The sequence below is a fragment of the Sinohyriopsis cumingii genome, chromosome 1, assembly GCF_028554795.1.
Source record: "Sinohyriopsis cumingii isolate HCF-2022 chromosome 1, ASM2855479v2, whole genome shotgun sequence".
In the NCBI taxonomy this organism is placed as follows: domain Eukaryota; kingdom Metazoa; phylum Mollusca; class Bivalvia; order Unionida; family Unionidae; genus Sinohyriopsis; species Sinohyriopsis cumingii.
The window spans coordinates 149,607,902-149,630,295 of NC_142961.1; the positions used below are offsets into that span (position 1 = coordinate 149,607,902).

General features: G+C 32.4%; 1 protein-coding gene across 1 annotated transcript in view; it reads left to right on the plus strand.

Moving 5' to 3' along the window:
* Window positions 1-22,394, plus strand: part of LOC149808137 (uncharacterized) — a 47,363-nt gene that overhangs the window by 12,088 nt on the left and 12,881 nt on the right. Inside the window, exons 2-5 of the mRNA XM_089964757.1 lie at window positions 7,932-8,025; window positions 11,190-11,313; window positions 16,317-16,497; window positions 19,283-19,529. Coding sequence (XP_089820883.1) covers window positions 7,932-8,025; window positions 11,190-11,313; window positions 16,317-16,497; window positions 19,283-19,529 — 646 coding nt within the window. The remainder of the gene's footprint in view (window positions 1-7,931; window positions 8,026-11,189; window positions 11,314-16,316; window positions 16,498-19,282; window positions 19,530-22,394) is intronic.

Sequence of the window (22,394 nt, forward strand, 5' to 3'; positions counted from 1 at the left end):
ATTTGTCCAGTTTCTTGTAGCACAAATAAATAGTGATGTAACTTCTAAAATATGGTATCTTTAAAGCCGAATCTTATAAGTGAGATATTTTGCAATCAAAATGAAAAGAGAAAAAAAAAATAGATCACTAAACTTGTTATTTCCAAAGAAAACATCTCTGTTTGAAATCATAATATTTGGTATATAATTCTTAATTCGCGCAGTAATGGATTTTCGAAACTCTTCAAACACCGGACAATTATAAAATAGGTGTTCGATGTTTTCAACTGTTTGTTTACAAAACTACGCGTCTTGTCATCAAGATATAAACTGTTTGTCGTCGGAAACTGATTTGTTACAATAATTCTGTGCGTGAATTGAAAGATAGTTAAGTTTATATCTTTGGTGCACTTTTTTGCTAAAATTAGAGATTTTTCCAAGTTTGGTCTTTTATCTGGCACCTTAATGGTCTAGACCATGCTGCGTGTTTCCCATTAGGAATATTTATTCGACTCTTTACCATGTTCATATAATTCATATAATTATTTATTTGTCTTTTCCAGTGACCAGTTATTTTTGGATAATCAGGAAATATTCATTTAAATAATTACTGCGATCCATTTAACGTAACGCATCGAATTTTAATATTAATGCTTGATTATTGTTTTTTAAAAAAAACGTTGTGTCACATGTTATTCCATTTTAATCGCCATTTTGGATTAGAATGAAGATATTAATGTCAATTTTTTATATAGAATATCACGAGAAAACTTGTCTTCCACTGACGAGGGCTTTGTTTCTGTGATATGAAGACCATGATAACATCTTGCCAAAATGTATTACTAATACATTTACTAAACTCTGTTAATTGTGTCTACCCTGTTTGTAATATCTGGATGCCTCCAAAGTTTCCTAGAACTTGTTTTGTTACCATATTCTGCAAAAGTCCTTCATAATTGGCAAAAAGGGTGTTTAATCCAACTGATATTTGTGTATTATATAAAACAGTGAAGATGTACCATGCCTATACCACTGTCTATAGTTCAGGCTAATACTATACCTTTTAAAACCATTTTGGTAATACTGACCGAAATAAATAAATAAATAAATAAATAAATAAATAAATAAATAAATAAATAAATAAAAATATTGTATTCAATTCATTTTCAAATATAATGAATTATTTGGGCAACGTTGAGAGCAAATGGATAAATTTTAGCATAATCGAGGGTTGGAGAAAATTTATTTTCCCAATAAGGAAGACATTTCTCCTCATCCAGCAACCCAGCGGTTTTTGAACTTCTTTAATTTCTTCGCTAAATTTAATTCTAGATTATCGTCAGGTTTAAAGATAAATATATTCCTCAAAGTCGAAAGGAAGATTTAGATCAAATGATTTCAATGTCTTTTGAAGAGGTATAGTCATAATGGAACTCCTCTTCCTAAATAAAAGAATTCGTATCATAAATAGGTATAGTCATAATGGGACTCCTCTTCCTAAATAAAAGAATTCAGACCAATGACCATTGTTAATTTACACTGCATTTGGACTTCTTGCAAAATTTTATATTAATTTATAATCTTCAATTATTATCTTTACATAACAAACGCATTTATAAACGTTTATATTATATATTCACTATTTCTCTTAGAAAGATCTCCTGTAATATCCGGATGCCTTCACTTGCAAACAAATACAATTTCCTATCTGAAACCATCTGGATATTTTATTGATTTATACTTCAGAGGTAGTTTAGGTCTATTTCGAACTAAGTAAATGCCTTTTGAACATCTTGTTTATCGTTTTATTATTATTATTATTATTATTATTATTAGTAGTAGTAGTAGTAGTAGTAGTAGTAGTAGTAGTATTAGCAACAACATTGTTATTATTATTATTATCATCATCAATATGATTATTATTATTATTAATTAGTAGTAGTAGTATTGCTTTTCAAATGTCATATAAATCTAAGAAATTGAACTAATTACAATATTTTCTTAACATTTATAATTTTTGCTATACTGTGTGATAAATTGTACAGAATGATAATGCGTGTTTTGTATTGTTATTGCATAAAAGAAGATTGACATATTTCCTAAATATCATTATAGTAACAATCAGTGATCATTATAGTAACAATCAGTGATCATTATAGTAACAATCAGTGATCATTATAGTAACAATCAGTGATACATTATAGTAACAATCAGTGATCATTATAGTAACAATCAGTGATCATTATAGTAACAATCAGTGATCAGTATAGTAACAATCAGTGATACATTATAGTAACAATCAGTGATCATTATAGTAACAATCAGTGATCATTATAGTAACAATCAGTGATACATTATAGTAACAATCAGTGATCATTATAGTAACAATCAGTGATCATTATAGTAACAATCAGTGATCATTATAGTAACAATCAGTGATACATTATAGTAACAATCAGTGATCATTATAGTAACAATCAGTGATCATTATAGTAACAATCAGTGATACATTATAGTAACAATCAGTGATCATTATAGTAACAATCAATGATACATTTCCTGTATCTGAAGTAAGTTTAGTGTAATATTCACTTTCTCTACTCATACTGAGTGCACTAATACTTGTTTCATTGATCAATTAATTTCATAATTAAGGATTTCACTATATATTTTCAAACGAATTTTAACCTATTTACATGTTTTAAGTACACTTTTAATCTGTGTCAGCAACATTTTCCTCAAAAGAATTAACTGACACAGAAGATATACTCCTATTTAATAAGTCTTTACTCAAAACGGAATTTCAACGTATTTCACTGGTTAAAGCGGCATTTGAGTTTTTTCTTCATTATTTCACATACCCAATGCATAAGCTCTGACTATTGTGGAGGTGGGGGGGATAAAATAGTGTTAAAGTTTCGCAAGCATGACAGTGGGACGAAAAGAGGCTTTTGTTGGTTACAAAGGTAAACGGAATGGTTCAATATGAAACGTGACATAATTTCTCCAAAAGGCATCATTTGTGAACACGCACAAGGACTGAATTAGTAATAGAGACACACGCACAGGGAACGAATTAGTAATATAGACACACACGCACCAGGACCTAATTACTAATACAGATACACGTTTTTCTTGATGCATTGAATAACGTTCAGCATATTTTTTCATTAATAAGGAGCGATTTGAACCTTCTTGACGATTTAGCACGATGTTCTCGATAAATCAAGCCAATTTGTCTCATTCGTTATGGTTGAATCAATCTCCGTGTCTTATTTTATTACTTTATTAGTTCTTTTAAAAGTTTGGTGTCAATTTGAATAATCTGATAATAGATAAATATCATTATGTTTATCAATAGTTTTCCAAACCTAAGAACGTTGCGTTTACTGAAAATAATACATAAAATCATTGTTTAGGTAACATTATTTGGCATTTATACCAAACACAACACAAAAAGAATACTAACCTTATGTATTTATGATCTGAAGTGACGTTAATTTGTTTTCCCAAAGCACAGGTTTTTGGAGCTTACGTAGGTAGTCTCCTTTTGCGGAGAACACGACATCTGTTTTGTCCAAATTAATCTTTAATTCGTTATCATCACATTACCAGTCAAGGGATGAAGTAAGCGTCACATCTCAGTTGCTGGTACATCAACTATAAGTAGATCAGCGGCATATAGCAAAACAAACAGTCTTAACAGCAATATCTACACAATAACTGTTATCGGACAATGCACTCTAAATGTCATATAAAATTAGGAAACATAAGTAAGTGTGAGAAAATGCGATCGTGACTTACAGCAAAAGGACAATTGAATGCATCAGTTAGTCCCTTTGTGCTGCTTGCACATGCTTTGTGACATACATACATACATACATACATACATACATACATACATACATATATATATATATATATATATATATATATATATATATATATATATATATATATATATATATATATATATATATATATATATATATATATATATATATATATATATATATTAGTTTTAGCAACATTTATCATTTAACTACTTATCTCAAATTTATGCCACGAAGTTGCTCTATTTACTGTCAAAAAATACCTTCACAATGCCTACAAGTGTAAAATAGAATTTGCTGTTGCATTTGTCAAAAATATATCTATATGAGTGTGTGGAAAACAAATATATTACCTATAATTTTGTGTTCTTTTCTGAAACCAGCCTGTTCATTACCAATTATTTGGTTTTGTTTTGACCATTTTGTAATCCTCTTATTCACCATTGATTTGACGACGCAATCTAGCAAAATATTGGTGTCCTTTTGCGGCGCTTTTCGTGTTAGGTATAATTATTGCTGTTTATCAGTCCACATGAACGTGTAGGTTGATGCATTGATTAAACAGACGAATCAACATAGGCAAAATATGTCATTTGGTTGCTTTAACAAATACAGAATCTGAACCATCAATACCTGCCGTTTCTTCAGACTCTAAGCAATGAAAGCTCCTACTATTTCATTCTCCCGGATTTCGCTATCTAGTGTATCATCTACAATACTTAAGAAGTATACAATTTATGTACGACTGGATGAGGAACATTTTAAAAATTATGGGTCCACTCCTCGCCTGAAATTCTTTGAAAGTCAGAATTACGTCTCTTTCCTAATAAGTTTTCTTTTCATTTTTCTCTTTTGTATCTACATGCTGCATTTGTAATTTAGTTTTATTATACATCTTCTTTGAGCAGTCACATTTTTTAATTATAAAAACGTGATTGCTTGTGATATTTTTCAAGGCAATCTCGAGATCAAAAAGTTCTAAATTTGTGATTGCTCTAAAGTGCAATTCTTGTTACATTTTGATATGACGTGTCAAACCAAGATTGTCTTGTAGTGAATGTGTTATGCTGTGCTTTTATAACTATTTACTAGACATTCTTATAGTTTTCGTGATGCCAACATTTTCAGCGTCATTCTGAGGAATTTGAACAAGTATTTTCGTAATTTTATCAAAATAAGATATTTCCATCATATTATTTGCAAAGTCTCAAACGAAAACTTATGGACTTACTCACGCAAGCAGCAATATTGAAACCCATTTTAATTGTTGTTATGAACTTAGTCAGTGACTCAGATTCAATCATTATAGTTATCGGTATTTTGTGTATTGCGATCACTACTAGAAATGCTCCCAGTCTCAGATTAGCCTAGAGAAAGTGACGTGTATTGATTCGACTCAGACTAGGACATCACATTAGACATAAATTTCATAATACAATAGTATTAGGGAAACTCGCGAATCGTGCTTGCAGTATTTTGTGTGATACATTTAAATTGCCAACACCTTCGTCGTTTTTAAAACGGCTTCATGATTTTAAAACCTGTAGATTGGCCGAAAACTAATAACGGGGGGGGGGGGGGTCATTACCATTATCCACGTTTTTTGTATCGGTCAATAAAGTAATTATATTGATCATCAAATTCAATGAAATCAGGCCCATAACCGGTATACACATTAAGATTCCCACCAATGAGAAGCTGGAATGTCTTAACTTCAAGTAGACTGTTTTATTTTCAGCAAGAAGAGTCTTCTCTTCAGAATGTACAAACCAATTTTCAGGTGGGATATATATTAGGCCCAAAATCATGTTAATTTATAATAAATGATATTGATCTAACAACTTTCAAACACATTATTTTTTGCAAACTACTCTTTATGATGTCAACATATACGAACAGCCCAAAAATATAACTAGAACACAGAAGTTATATTTTGCATTAATAAGTTTATCCTTTACTACAGCGAAGTGTCTTGAACAGTGGTTCCCATCCCTTAGGTCGCAACCCTGATCAGGGTCGCGAGGACGTTCTGCAGAGTCGCCAGGATTTTTATGACAGTGGCAATGCTTATCAAAATCAAAATGTGGAAATGGGTTCGTAAGGATCAGATTTTTTTTTAGGGTCGAGTCCAAAACTGGTTGGGAACAAGAGGTCTAAAACCATCAATGAGAAATTATGTAGTGTAATAAGCCTATGTGTCGGAAATCAATTACATCATACTTACAAATGTAATTATCAAAATCCTCTCTGTCAAGACGCCACTCATGTCCACTGAACAGTGATTATAATGAAGACATATTCCATGTAATATATGTTAGAACTCTTTTGAAATTATTTGCATTAGAATCTCCCATATTGTCCATTTTTAGTGCTTATAAAGCGGAAACTATTAGAGTCATCATAATATTTGTGCACCCATCTAATGTTGGGCTCGGCTGTGTCCTTGCTAATCTTGACCACAGCGGGCTTCTTTTATGCCTCCTGTCAGACTGTATTATATATTTCATAATGAGATAACGAAATATACCAGTGGGGAAAAATAATATTCCTTCTCACTTCCAGCGATCCCCCTTATTTCGCCTCACCCGCAATAAGAATGAATAGATCTTAAAATGTGTCAACACTGCCAACCCACTAGTGTACATTTTTGTAACTAATGAAAAGGCATCATCAAGAATGCTTAAAAATGAATATAAGACAATAAAGAACACGCTTCAAGCATAAACTTTCTTAAAATTATTTTTCCACGTGAATCATGGAGATTGTCAGTGACTTAACGTACATAACCTGTTGCTATTCGATGTCCTGTGTCACCCATACGAATTGAACTGTCATCACAATCCTACTCAAGACTGAATAGGATGAAATAACCAGGCATTGGTTGGGTCTAGTACGGACTGCAAACCGAAATCAAGCGATAACCAAAATTAGGATGCAGCCAAACTTACCGATATAAACTGCAAGCCTGTCGACAAACACAATTCGTGTCTGAATGCAGAAATAAACAACTGTTTCATTCAGAATGTCTGACATCCGAGTTTACAATTTTTATAACACGAGAACTGCCAGAGAAGCTTATATATTTTACAGTAAGTGAGTAGAGGCATTTAAAAACAAAAACTAAAACCTGCAGTATAGTTTAAGAATAACAAATTATTTTGCAAACTGACATATGTTTAGCCAGTGTGGGTATGTGAGAAAGCTTGCCTGTAGCTTCTCGTGGGTTGGTGGTTCTTTCCAGGGTTTTTTTCCGGGTTCTTCCTCCACCATTAATACTGGCCGCCATGTATAGCCTATCGTGTGCTGAAAAATGGCGTTAAAGCCCACAACAACAACAACAACAACATATGTTTAACTGCAACCCAGACATACTCGATATCAAGGACCCTTCCTTTGATTGCCATATCATACATGTGTTTTAACTTAGTCCATATCTATTTATTAAAATAGACTCTATCACAGTAATTGCTTACTGTTAGTGACACTAATTCAGCATGAATAATATGACTTAGGACGAGTTTAATAATATGACTCAGGACGAACTTAATAATGTGAATCAGGGCCAGCTTAATATGTGAATCTGGACGAGCTTAATAATGTGAATCGGGACGAGCTTAATAATGTGAATCAGGACAAGCTTATTTACACATTTAATGAGATGGTTAAGTCTCTAATATATTTCAATATCCTAAACACTTTTACTCCAAAAATTCAACATTCGTATAAAACAATTGTTTCCAAAAATCTGTATTATGTTGAAATCCTGGTTTACATGTGAAAGTTTCGATTTTTACCGACTATGATGTTCGTTTAATCTTCTTACGGTAAACATGTTGGACTCTAAACAAATAATTTCTAACGCTTTATGGCCATAATTTGATGACATAGTCAACCACAAAACTATTAAAATATTCAAAATGTCTTGTATCGCTACTTTAGAAAATTATTAGTTAACGAAGAAATTAAAGCAGTTAATTCCTGACATCGATAGTCTTTAAGGTTTACCCAAAGTTTTCTCTGGTTGATTGGAGCTTATTCTTTCATGATCAGAACTGATTCGTTGATAAAAGTCTTACAGGAATAAGTAATTCAGTCTAAATACGTGTTTTCATTTCCTAGGGTTGGAGAGTCCCAGAAATGAACGCTCCTCAGTGGACACAGTAGAGACAAACAATACATGTGGGAAAAAGAAGAAAAAGAAGAGACGGCATAGGTTAGTTCATCTTTCTGTGAACTATATTTTACTACTCTATACAATGACAAATCGTAAATCCATAGAGAGCAAAAGTCCTTGTTATATAGAATTTAACAGATTTTATGTGTTCCCTGATGTACTTTAGATTTGTTGAATACACCGTGTAATATCTATGACATCTAATAACGATGACAGTGAAAAAATACTCATAAAAATAAACAAGCGAATTCAGTGGCAATATTTAGCAGTCAGATTGTATTGTATATAAAAGTGTTGCTAATCTCTGAAAGTAATAGGTATCCAAAATGTCATTAATCAATAACTTTCCAACATCATGTTTTCTTCTACCCAAGACTCGTTATTAAATCATTTCATACTCGTCTGATACTAAAATTAACATTATCTTCAAGTTATTATCATCGCCATATCTTCTCTTACTTCTTGTTGCTTTTCTTCCTTCATCATCAGCATAATCGTAATATGTATGTGTGTGCGTGTATATATATATATATATATATATATATATATATATATATATATATATATATATATATATATATATATATATATATATATATATATATATATATATATATAATTGTCATCGTCTTCTCTTCCACATCATCATCATCATCATCATTATTATTATTATTATTATTATTATTATTATTATTTTCTTTTTCTCACCATGATTCTCTTGTTCTTTTCTTCTTAAAAAATGAAAATGAAGTAAAGTATAATGTTGTTGATTGGTGGGAATGAAAAATACATGCCACTGTGTACTCTTCACAATAACTGGATTTGAACGCATTGATAACTCGAGGAGGAAATATCAGATTGGATTTGAACGCATTGATAACTCGAGGAGGAAATATCAGATTGGATTTGAACGCATTGATAACTCGAGGATGAAATATCAGACTAAAGATTGTCAGTTAAAAATTTGCTATATTTCTTATTTCACTCCTCTGTCTTAATTGCAGCCGTGGGCGTTAATTATGGCATAACGGGGCATATATACATATAATTGTTGCGTAAATTTATCCAATGATCGTGACTACATCTAGAGTCGTACCTTCAGATAAAAAATTCTCAAGGGTAACCTTAGCATATGTATTCACGATTTCAATTGACATTGTGTTGAATGGAATCTGTTTATTTACTTGATTGAAGTTGCAAAGAAACGACTGAATAAATAAATGGATGTTTATATTTAATAAATTACTTATTATCAACCTAGTTTCGACAACAAAATTAGACCATAATGAAGAAGGCTAAGAAGACGGCACAGAATGAGGAAATCTGCAGATATAGTAATTCTGACTGGTACAGGGTGCCAGGGATGTTTCATAATAATTTAGACTTCGATTAGTAAGTCAATTAAAAATTGCCGGAAGGTAACAACCAAAAATATAAATAATGATTATGTCTCGACCTGTCCTAACTACCTCGCGTCTAATGCAACCTTTATATGTATACATATATCCATGCATGCATACATACATACATACATACATACATACATACATACATACATACATACATACATACATACATATATGCATGCATGCATGCATGCATGCATACATACATACATACATACATACATACATACATACATACATACATACATACATACATACATACATACATACATACATACATGCATATAAAACACATTCTATGAAGAACTCAATTATTGTTTCAGAACACTATAAAAATTTCAATGCCTATTTGCATGGATATTTGGAGCTGAAGTTAAAATAAAGTAACATACTACGAAGTGAAAATCTATAAATCTTTTTGAAACAGTCATCTTGAAATGATAATCCTACCATCTTGGAGTCTTTAACAACGGCTGATAAAGAAGAACATGTTTTTGACTCCTCATTTAGTCAGCATTTTATAAACTTTATTTGATTGCCGATGTTAGTTTTAGGAAGCATAAGGTCAAGCAACCAAAATCTGTACATACAAGCACAATTTCTTCAATATAATATCTTTCACCTAACTAGCAAATATCAGAGGTCTTGGGACGCCAGAACTGTGGGCGCCACAGATCTTAAGTCGCCGAAACCTATTGAGCATTCATCGTACGCCGCTATGGTCTTTAAAAGATTAAAGAGTTTAAGATGTTACATGTCAAATATATATGTAACCAATAGTTTGTAAAGAAACTGATGCAGTTCATACAATATGAGCCAAATATAGAAATCCAACTTTTATGGTTTCCGCAGTGACAACTATTTGGAACAAAGCACTCGTATACATGGACAACCCTTTTTCATGAACACAAGGATTTACTTTTTCATTCCCAATTTTTTTCAATATTCCACTGAAATATTATAGAAATTTGATGGGGGGGGGTATGATAATATGTATGTATGCTTATTCTCTCGTCAAGAGTCGATTTCAAATAGTATGCAGTCGGCTAATCTTGATTTGTCCATTGGGAGTGCACGAAATATATTATATTATATTATATTATATTATATTATATTATATTATATTATATTATATTATATTATATTATATTATATTATATTATATTATATTATTTATCTTATATGTTATATATTCTCTGGTGACAAGTATTCAAGTACGGATGTTTTGTAGTTGAGAGCTTCAACAATTTTTAAATAAATGCCATAATTCAGATATCCTTAATTCTTAGAACTCCTCGGTGTTCCAGTAAAATTTCAATACACTACACTTGAATTGGCTTGTATGTAGCTGGCAGTAGGCGTTTCTTTCCTTCACAAAGTTATCACATTACTCCTGCACTGGACAGAGTTTAAATCAGATTATTCATATACGAAGAATTCGACATCTTCATTTTGGAGAATACAATCTGGCTGTATAAATATTACTTTCCAAAGTTTGCATTATATTTTTTTTATAACTGTTCTATACCTGAACACACAATAAGCGTAAATAGACTATATAAATGTGTAACATATTTAATAAACAGTAGATTTTATTTTTGCATTCATACATGCACCTGGGCAGTTGGCCCTTTATGATTACGTTGTCTAACTTACCCATATTTCAGTAATTGTTCTTTACTTTTCTCTATGTATTCACAACTTCGTGCCCTTCATTAGTAAGAAGTTACCCTTATTGATGAAAACGATACAGTACTATTTATTAATTAAATAATATATTGATAATTATCCATCTAGGACTATATTCAGCAGTTTTCAACTCGAAGAACTGGAAAAGTCTTTCAAGGAGGCTCATTACCCGGATGTGTACGCTCGGGAGGTTTTGGCTCTAAAGACAAATTTACCAGAAGACAGAATACAGGCAAGTCGAACAAATTATTGCTTCATATCAAATGAGGGTGGTTTTTTCATAGGAGGGTTTTACATGACGTTCGAAAGAAAGTACATGTACATGTGAGCATTATTCAAATTAGAATAATTGCTGAAATCACTATTGGTACGTTTCGAGTGAATGATAATTGAATATTATTTATTAAAACCTTCAAATCTGTAAGTTCACCTTTTAAATTTTGGGTATGTAAAATTATTTAGTGATCCTATGGTTTGATTTCCTCAGCACAACACAATTTTCTTCATTTCATCTGTTTTTCTCCTTAAGTAGATAAACTGCAATGTTTAGTACACCTCTCAGTTGTTAATGATTTAACCTCACATCTTAAAAGCAGCATTACAGAAAACGTTTAGTTTTTTAATTTATATATCCATCAATTTTTATGCTATATCTAAGTCTAAATGTATAACTTAGTAGTTTTTATTTCTAAACATTTACTTTTAAAAGCTTTTACTTTTGTGTTACTTTGGTAATAGCAAAGTATCATGCAATTTATTATATAAAACGTGGCTATATCATACAGTCTTATACGGAAAGATTTCTGAATGAACAAAGCTGTCTTAATCCAATTTCATTTCTGAGAGATTTTTTAGAAAATTGTTGATTAGAATTATGACTGAATTATACTTGGTAATACAGTTCTTTGTCAACATTTAGATTTATTTGTAATCACTCGAACGGCGGTTTCTCTTGTCTTACAAACATTACTGAAAGCCATGCTCTTCAAAGCAATATAGCCACATTTCATCATGAAGGGGTATTTATTTTGACGAATAGTTTACTCCTGACGAGATCTTATTTGACACATTTCCAATATGGCGTCAGGGACGAAACAATTTCTATCACTCATACATTTTGCTGGTACCACGTAGCAAACTAGACGTACTATTTAATTTCTGAATCGCCTTTGCGTGCCTTGCTCTGTTATAATTAATTTCATATGAAATGAATGTAAAGAGAAACTTGCTTCGGCGGATTCCGCTACAGATGTATAATATTCCAGGTCACGTTACGGACATTTGTCAGTGTCCCTGTATTCCTGTTACTGTAAAATCCTAGGAATTTAATTCTAACTTCTAAATCGGACACAATCAAATAAATTAGCTGTAATCTCTAGCGTACGGAACTATAACAATAAGATTCAAATTGATGGACTTGTTATTCAAGTGTCATTGTGCTGCCGTGAATGGTTTATTGTTCATTCTAATATAATCTGACCTTTCAGACGTGTTCCATAGCGTGTTGTGGATTATCATGGCCAATGTGTTCAGTGCATTATTTCCAACTATGAATGAAATACAATCGGTGGATTTGTTAAAATTGAAATCATTCAAATTCAGACTCAGATTCTCTTCATGGCCATTCATAGATTGTTGTCCCTTTGCTACACCAAGAAATGATCACGATATTTATCTCTATCCATCTTTCTTTTATCCAAACAAATGGTTTATGTACGAAACATTGGTCGTATATCCATTTAATGGTTTAGGCGGTTTGTTTCTTTGAAGAGTTGGTCGATTTCGCATGTATCGAATCACAGATAAATGCCAATTACCAGAGGCAATAGTTTATTAGCTAATGGAAAATGGCTAATTATGATAATACTCAGAGGATTTTCTCAAGTCATAAAGAATTTCCGCTTATTTGGTGAATTAGAAATTATTTCAGTCTCAAAAACATAAGCGGATTTCGCTACGCCTTTCGAGCAAATTTATCCTGCTATGGCCTTCATTATTGTTTCAGGAATAAAATGTTTCCAAGTGAATTGTAAAAACAGAAATTACTTTTAATATCTCAATATATGTACATACAAATTATTCTATATTCGTTGGAGTAATTCGGCAACAGTTTGCTATATAGACATATATACTGAATTTGTTGGTGATTTTTCTGGCGGATGTATGTTTGTTTATGGCGGGGGCTGCTTTTATTTTGTTTTTAGGTAGAAGAGATTATCCGTTGTTGGACTCTCTATCTCACATTTACACAAATTATTTTTAAGTAGGATAATGTACCCATCACATTGAGTAGAATATAGATATAGAAAAGATCATCTCCCCGGGTGTGAATTAACAAGATATCCTTTATTTTATTCGACGAATGCTAACTGCTGAGCATGCACAACACTGCATCTTTGGAGATGAGGTGTTTCATGAAGGTAAAACTATACCCGACAAGGGAAGCGTTGTATGTAGATGCATGTTCTTATGTATTGGTGGAAAAGGTGTAAAGAAATAGAAACAGTTTTATTTCGCTTGAAATATTATAATTGACTGAGTACTATGAATGAACCAATGAAGATTATAACTAATTTATAGTTAAAACACTTTAGATGTCTGACAGTATCAAAACGATGAATCGATAGACTTTCCCCTTGTACGTTTATAACACAGTGTTTAAGATTGAATAATAGTATAATATTAGATTTTAAAGTTTATAAACGAAAATTATTTAAAAAATGTTTTCATTTTAAAAAATCGTTGAAACGAAGCAGCTTAGAGGTGACTGACCTTTTTAAATCGCTGTTACGACTAAAGTAAAGCAAATGAAACTAACAATTTAAAATAAAGAAATGAAACCAACAATTTAAGCAAAATCAACGAGCAGTTTATTTCTCTACAAAGCGAAAACCCATGAGCCACTAACAGCATTGCAGATTTAATACCAAATAATCCTAAATGTTCTACCAGAAGTTAAGAAATATAAATGTTGTGAACGAATTTTAAGTCTTAAATGTCCGGATGTAACAACTGATGCATTCCAGAATGGTTTTGAACGAGTTCACAATAACCCAAAGTGGAATATGTAAAACCAAAAGTCAATGAGCACCTTAGTAATTCAAATTAATATTTTAAATAAATAATTCCTCTCGAATTATATATGGCAGACTCATCTAAACCATTTATTAAATCAATATTAATATACATTTTCACCTGACCTAGATGTGAATAATTCCAACCGAAAATTTCAGTATAATTGTAAATAAGACTGGCCCAAGAATGTTCTGAAATGCTGTGTTGACATTCTATTTCTAACTTACAACCGTGGACAAAAATCAGCTATGTTTACATTATCTAAAGGAAACTTACAATCATGGACAGAAGTTAAGCACACAATTAAATATTCGCCACTATTGCACAAAATTGTATTTATATTTTTGTTACGTTTCCTTAAATAACAAATGAAATATTGAAGTAAAATTTCAGCTCCTATTGTTATTGGTTAGGAAATTTTCGTTATATAGACATCAGCATGAAAAATGAAAGGACGAAGCGGCTGTATGTATCAAGACAGTTGACGCTGAGAAAGAGATATTGCCAAAATTCTGTACGTATTAAGAAAGTTGGCATAGAGAAGAGACATTGCCAAACATCTTAATGTATAAAGAAAGAGATCTGGCTAAAATTATGTATGCATAAAGAAAGCTGACCTTGAGAAACAAGAGATCTGACCAACATTCTAGTGAACAAATTACTTTAAACCCGATTTATTCCAACTAACCAGTTGTGTTAATGCCATATAATGTATGTATACATTATTGTGGATATATTTATGTATCTTTTATTATGTGAATATGACGATAAAATGTTCTGAAAAAACAACAAAACACCCAGCAACATTCTGTAGATTACCTTTGAGACGCAGAAGTACTCCAAAACACCGAAAGCTAAATACTTTAAACCGAGTTCAGCCGAACGAAGCCAATTAATGAAAATGCGTTTGTGGCCTAAAACCATTAACGACAAAAGTGACCAAATATAATACTCTTGTCAGTCAAGTTCATATATAATCTTATAACTGAAACCTATTAGATAGATATTACCCAGTCAGTGATTCCTATATGCTTCTTTTAACAAACATTCCATTTTCGAATTAGAAAATTAATTACTTTAAATGAAAATCCTGTAAATTATTCAGCCATCATTAAAGTGTGTGCAGACATGCGATTAGAAGAAAGGATCAATAAAATCATTTATGTCAAGTCTGTGTTTGTTCCTGTGTTCAGATACTTGCAGACAGGTTTTGTCCAACATATTTCTTTTCATCAACAACAAAAAAAGAACCCATTAAATGTTTGCACAGTTCTATCTTAAGTGTTTCTTTAGCATTACTGCTACTAAAATTATAAATTATGAAAGAACAGTGCAAACATTTAGGTCTATTATATTTACTTCATGAACCGTGACTTGTAAATTTTTAGAACATTGACTGATTTAGTATTGCCATGTGTTAAAATTGGCAAATCTGAGGTCTGAACCAACATACCATAATATCCAGTTATTATTTTTCATACTTAAGAAAACATACTCATATTTCATATCGCCTCCTATCATTATTGATGATTATGCTCATACATATGTTAAGTTCTTCCACTAAGCTTTGTTTTATCACTGTATTTATTATATAATATATATGTACTTCCATTGCAACGTAGGTAATAGTTACCTATCCCTTCTGTAATTACATTTTCCTTTCACGTTTGCTTCTATCTTCCCATCTCATTCATGGATTATACCTCGTATGTATATAGATCACCGACATTCAGATCACTTCAGCTATGTACAAAACAAGGACTGACAGAGAAATGTACTACTGTTTTTTTCATGTGTAATCTCTAGGTCAATCCAACAGTCGATAAATTCACAGATACAGTCAAGATGGTCCGAATAGTTTGGGTTTCATTTTTTGGCTGAGATATTTCCGGCGAACAAAATGCATGGCATTTTTTTTTTTGTAAATTATTGCGCCGGTATGGTTTTGCTGGAAGAAATAGCGAAGTTAGTTTTGAATGTCCCCATCTGTGTAAATCAACGAGTAAAGGTTTTAGCAGATGATAGTCAAAGGTATTATTTCAAAATGATAGGATGATTAGCATTCAAATCGTATTTTATTTTAATTCGTTTCCTACCGTTCACTTACAAAAATACAAAAGCATTCTAAACTATTCCTTTACATATCTGTTTAATTTGCAGGTATGGTTCCAGAACAGACGCGCCAAGTGGAGGAAGACAGAGAAGACATGGGGTCGAAGCAGCATAATGGCGGAATATGGGCTTTATGGCGCCATGGTCAGACACTCGCTTCCACTTCCGGAAACAATTCTAAAGACTGCCAAAGAAGGGAATCTAGAATCCTGTGCTCCCTGGCTTCTAAGTAGATGTTAATCTCATATGGCTCTTTATGCGACATTGTATTTAAGTTTTCCAAAATGAAAAAAATACCCAATTGTCAAAGAATTTATAATTTAGAGACAAAGGAAAAAAAATTTGAAATATATCTCCTTGTATCACGTAAGATTTATCAGACCTCTTTTCATCAATGTTTACCGTCTTATTTATTAAGATTTTTAATTTGTTTGTCCTTTAAACCGCTAATAAGAACTAAATAACACACACACACACACACACATATATAACCACTTGTTTGAATTATGGAATTAGAAAATAATGTTTGATTAAGAATTCTTTTTTCAATTTCCGTTGTCAACGGGATCATAGAAAGTTATTCTATTTTTAATTATTTAACATCTAGTATTTTGTACTGTAATTTTTAAATATTTGTCTAATCGTTTGAAAGAGACGAGCCATAACGATTTTCTCGATAGATGTTTTACTTCAGATTCCATTTTATGACATGTTCTGGTGATCCTTTCCAGCAGGGATCCTTTTAATGCTGGGTCTGATATTATTAGAGATAAGGAGGAAAATTAGGTTCGCAGATTTGGTTTACAACTTAAGTGCACCCTTACGCTCATTTCCGTTTGCTGGCGATGTCATTATAATCCTTCTTAATATTTACATATGTGTTCGGCATTCTTATGTCATAATGCGACCTGATATATCTTGCCGTTCACGTCAAGCTGTATATCTACTATTATATAAGGAATGTTTGATTTATTGCACTTTCATACTACCCCTTCCACCCCCACCCCCGGGCCCCGTTTGGTTTTGGCATACTTTCTTTTTGTGACATAGTTATGTCTAAGCTAGTCATAAAATGTGTTTTTGCCTTACTCAAAATTACAACAAATACCATACTAAAATATACATCGTGTTCTGCTCTCTTTCATCTTGTTTTCGTCTTTTTTGTGAGTTAGTGGTCTTCCAGGCTGATCCGCTATCTTTGAAATTGGCAAAGTCAGCCGGCATTAAGAAGGCTTTTGGAGATGCCCTTTTATTTTGGTTAAATACAAGGAAAACTGACAATGATGAAAATGAGTAATTAGTAATGAGGGTCACATAGCTATAGAAACCCAGTTTCATTTGTTTGATGTTTTTTGTTTTTTTGTCATCAGGTATGTGAAATGTCGCGTAACTGTAGAATAGAACTCATGAAATAGAAATTGCTGCTCAAATATTGTTTAAAGGAAATATACAGACAAGTAATGTAGCTGTTTATGGCAAACTTGGTCGCTGTCTGCTTTATATGTGTAGATAAATATTGACCGGAATTACCTATTCATGTGAGTCTAGTCCATTTGGGAGACTGGCATGACGTATCAATTACCCAAGCAGCCCCCACAAACGTTGGATGGGGATAGGAGGAATTCCCCTACAACACTTTATTATATTTTATGGCTGGGCCCAGAATTAACTTTTGCACGAGTTCGGGGGAAGAATGATTTTTTTTTCTTCTCGGTCTTGACAAGGTCACCATAACTCCTTCCTGCAAGCTTATTATTAAACAGGCTTGGTTATTCAGTGGACAGTGATCTAATAAATACGTTTTGGAGCACTGAACTAGCACTTCATGCTTATCATTGAATACGTTTACATGCTAATATATTTGGTTTAAACGTAAATAATTTAAATAATTGTGTTATCCGTGCAATACACGCTGTCTTAAAGTTAGTGTATGCACCCGTTTTAACAGCTAGTCATCCATTTCATCACTGTCACTATAGCAAATTTGAAACTACACTCTAATGCTATTTAGCTAAGACTTAATTACAGCTTCCTTGACAAATGGTACCTCGGAAAACTGACTCTGTTAAATTAACAGTATGTAATGCATGCATGGAAAATTTGAAATAGCGAAATCATTTCTATTCCATGAATAATGGGGGGGGGGGGAAGATATAATTATACGGAATTCTTGGTGAGTACACATATGATTAAAATGTAAACATGAATCTTGATAATACAGTTATGTTCCAAGGTAGCTGAGATTTGTTAAAGCTCTGCCTTAAAATAAGAATTATCATGGAAACAATCTAAACTAATATCTTGATTAACATACATTTTAATAGAAAAAACGCGGGATAATTTATACATTTTGTAAGAAATTATTATCACCATTCTCATTTAAAAATGATTTCTAATAAAAATGTTTAAGTTAATTTGCATATGTAAAAATCTAATATCGCAGGTATATGTTATCATGGCGATAATGAAAGAAAATAATGGGAGACAAGAAAGAAAGGAAGCAAAAGAGAGAAGAAATTAACCGTGCCATATTTTTATTATTATTGAATAATATAAGATTTAAGCAAATGTTTATACCAGAACCGTTGTGTTAAACCTAGTATGCCTAGACCTGAGGAACAAACAAACTGTAAACCTTGCAAATGATTTTAATCAGATTATTTCGGTTTGGCACTATTCATGTTTGTCCTTCCACTTTTAGGAAGTTTTAAAACTTCCCATTTTACGCTGAATATTTTCTTCGCGATGAGCTATAGACTCGATTTAAATTAGAGTTCTCTTCGTGTTTCTGTTTGCGTTTCTAATCACACTAAGGCAGTGTCTCAAGGGGATAAGTAGACTCGCTAATCAGGTTTATTCCCCGGAAAGTTACTCGTCACGGCTTACAATCGAGGTTTGCATAAAAGCACTTTTTTAATATCTTCCGTACATGTATCAAATTTCGTGAATGGCGGAAAACGAAGGAAACGAATCAACGGCGGTAAAGCTGAAACCGTTTTGTGTATCCTTTCCAGGCATGCATAAGAAGTCGCTGGAGGCCGCTCAGAATCTGGGAGAAAACGATTGTAAAAACGGCGATGACAAAACCGAGGACAAAACTGATAAAGAGGAACTTCGTTCTGAGAGCATTGCCTCTCTGCGAGCCAAAGCGCAGGAGCATTGCGCCAAATTAATGTCAGACATATCTAGGACAGACTTAGAGGAGAGGGGAGACAATCCGAAAGACGCGCTGTCTAGCGGAGTATATAACGAAGGGGAACGGTACGAAAGCCCCTTTGAGGAACCACGATAAAACAAGGAGCATTTCATTCATGTTATGATGGGGTGAAGTTTGCAATATAGATTAGCACACAAAGCCAGAAACTTGCCTGTGTCAAATTTTTTGTCATAATTAGTGATCAAGTCTGCGGTTTGTACTGTGAATTTTTAACTCTTAGGTAGACTGTGAGCTCTGCATTTTATTTCGCTTTTTTCTTAAGCCCTGATTAATTTCTAATCCCACCATCAGGATGACTTTAAATTAGACATACCATTCATACACCTCATTACACCTTATTGAGAGTTTAAATTTATTAGAGAATGTGCGGATCGTCTTCACCAATGATGTTATGCACCTAAATAAACTAACATTCCAATGATTTAGTGGATGTTACAGAATGCTACATGGACAGCTCGTTGAGCTGTTGACAAGGGACTTAAATAATAGTTATTGCTCCCTATTCTTGTACAAAATGGATCCAAATTTTAATGACTTATTATCTTCGCAGTGCGTACATAATCAATCTTTTTTGAAAACTTTAACTGGCAGTGCATAAATTGATTTGCGAAACTCCTATTTGTCTTCATAAACATAAGAACCAAGGCTTAGAATGAAAAGTTCAATTAATTGTGTTTTAATTTTGGAGAGATAAAACACTAGAAGTCCTTGAGGTTTTAGTTAACAGATTTAGTCTTTTCGTTCTAAAATAAAGCAGAATTGTAATTGTTTGCTCCAAAGAAGTCTTATATTCTCTTTAGTAAATGTGAGGCATATGATATGTTTATACGCATTCTGTCATTTCGTTTTGAATATTGAAAGAGACACCGCATTGGTCATTACTTATCAATAATTACATCTGCCCCGAAAGGTCAACATTTGCATAATGAACAGTTAAGTTACTACAGAATGCAGAGTTGTAATTAGACAAACATAAAAATTGCACAGATTCGATCAGTGTATTTGCCATATTTGTACAAATATGTTAAGAGGTTTCCCAATCCATCCTATATCCAGTAATCTGTTTGTACAGTTATATTCCCAATCCACCTGTATTGAGTGATATGTTTGTACAGTTCTATTTCTACTTTGCCCTGTATCCAGTAATATGTTTATACACTTCAATTCCCACTCCACCCCGATCCAGTAATCTGTTTTTACAGTTCAATTGCCACTTCATCCTGATCCAGTAATCTATTTGTACAGTTCTATTCCCACTCCACCCTGATCAAGTAATCTGTTTTATCAGTTCAATTCCCATTCCACCCTGATCCAGTAATGTTTGTACAGTTTTATTCCCAATCCACCTGTATCCAGTGATCTCTTTATACAGTTCTATTCCAACTCTACCCTGTATTCAGTAATATGTTTATACAGTGCAATTCCCAATCCACCCTGATCCAGCAATCTGTTTTTACAGTTAAATTGCCACTCCACCCTGATCCATTAATCCGTTTTTACAGTTCAATTGTTACTCCACCCTTATCCAGTAATCTGCTTTTACAGTTCAATTGCCACTCCACTCTGATCCATTAATCTGTTTTTACAGTTAAATTCCCAATCCACCCTGATCCATTAATCTGTTTTTACAGTTCAATTCCCTATCCACCTTGATCCAGTAATCTGTTTTTACAGTTCAATTGCCACTCCACCCTGATCCATTAATCCGTTTTAACAGTTCAATTCCCACTCCACCCTTATCCAGTAATCTGTTTTTACAGTTCATTTGCCACACGACTTTGATACATTAATCTGTTTTTACAGTTCAATTACCAATCCGCCCTGATCCAGTAATCTGTTTTTACAGTTCATTTCCCAATCCGCCCTGATCCAGTAATTTGTTTTTACAGTTCAATTCCCAATCCGCCCTGATCCAGTAATTTGTTTTTACAATTCTTGAAACTTCCAGATCCTTTATATGCGTGACATCGCTTTGAGTGAAAAGTTCCTGAATATATACGTAACTCTGAAAATGGAACAGATCAATTATTTATTTATTTATTATGGAATATTGTTTGGGGTTACAAGTATATTTTAAGATTAAATTGAAGCTTAGCTTTTAAAAATGAATCATTGTTATATCTTAGGTATTTTGTGTTCCTTTACTGTGTGCCATTGTACATACCTTTCACTTTAAATCTATCTTTATATGTTTGTGCGTGTATATGTGTGTATGTCTGTGTATATGTGTGTATATCTGTGTATGATAGAGAGATTAGCCACATTATTATGTCCTTAATAAAACACTTTTAAAAAAACGGAATTATTCATTTACCCCCTCACCATGTTTTGCTGTCATTATCGATGAAATAAATTATATACATTATTAACAGTTGTTGTTATGGTCATTTCGTAATTCCTTGCTACTGTGAAATCCATAAAATGACGAATCAATTATTCTTTTCTACCTTTTTGTCTTTGTCTCTCATTTTCTATTTGTCTCTCTTTCTCTCACTCTGTCTCTTTCTATTGCTCTTTCTTTTCATTTCCAAATCTATCTTTGTAATACATATTTGGATGGATGAATGGATGGATGGATGGATGGATGCCTTTGTTCTTCGTCTCGAAATCTTTTTGCTTTAATTCTACTATTGTTTTCCTTCATTCTGTATATATGATTAGAACATCCATTTAATTACTGATTTACAAAGTATTTATTACCATATCATTTCCAATCCCATTAAATACGTTTGAACTTTTGTAGGGTGTTTTTCTCTTTGAATATTATCTGTTCTTAAGTATGAACATATTTTTCTAATAACATAAATCCTAACCGAATTTAAGGGATTGAAACAAGGATAGATCTCTCAATTGTTACTTGTTCCGATTCAGGTGAAATATGCAAACATGTTTCCAGTTCAGCTGAAATA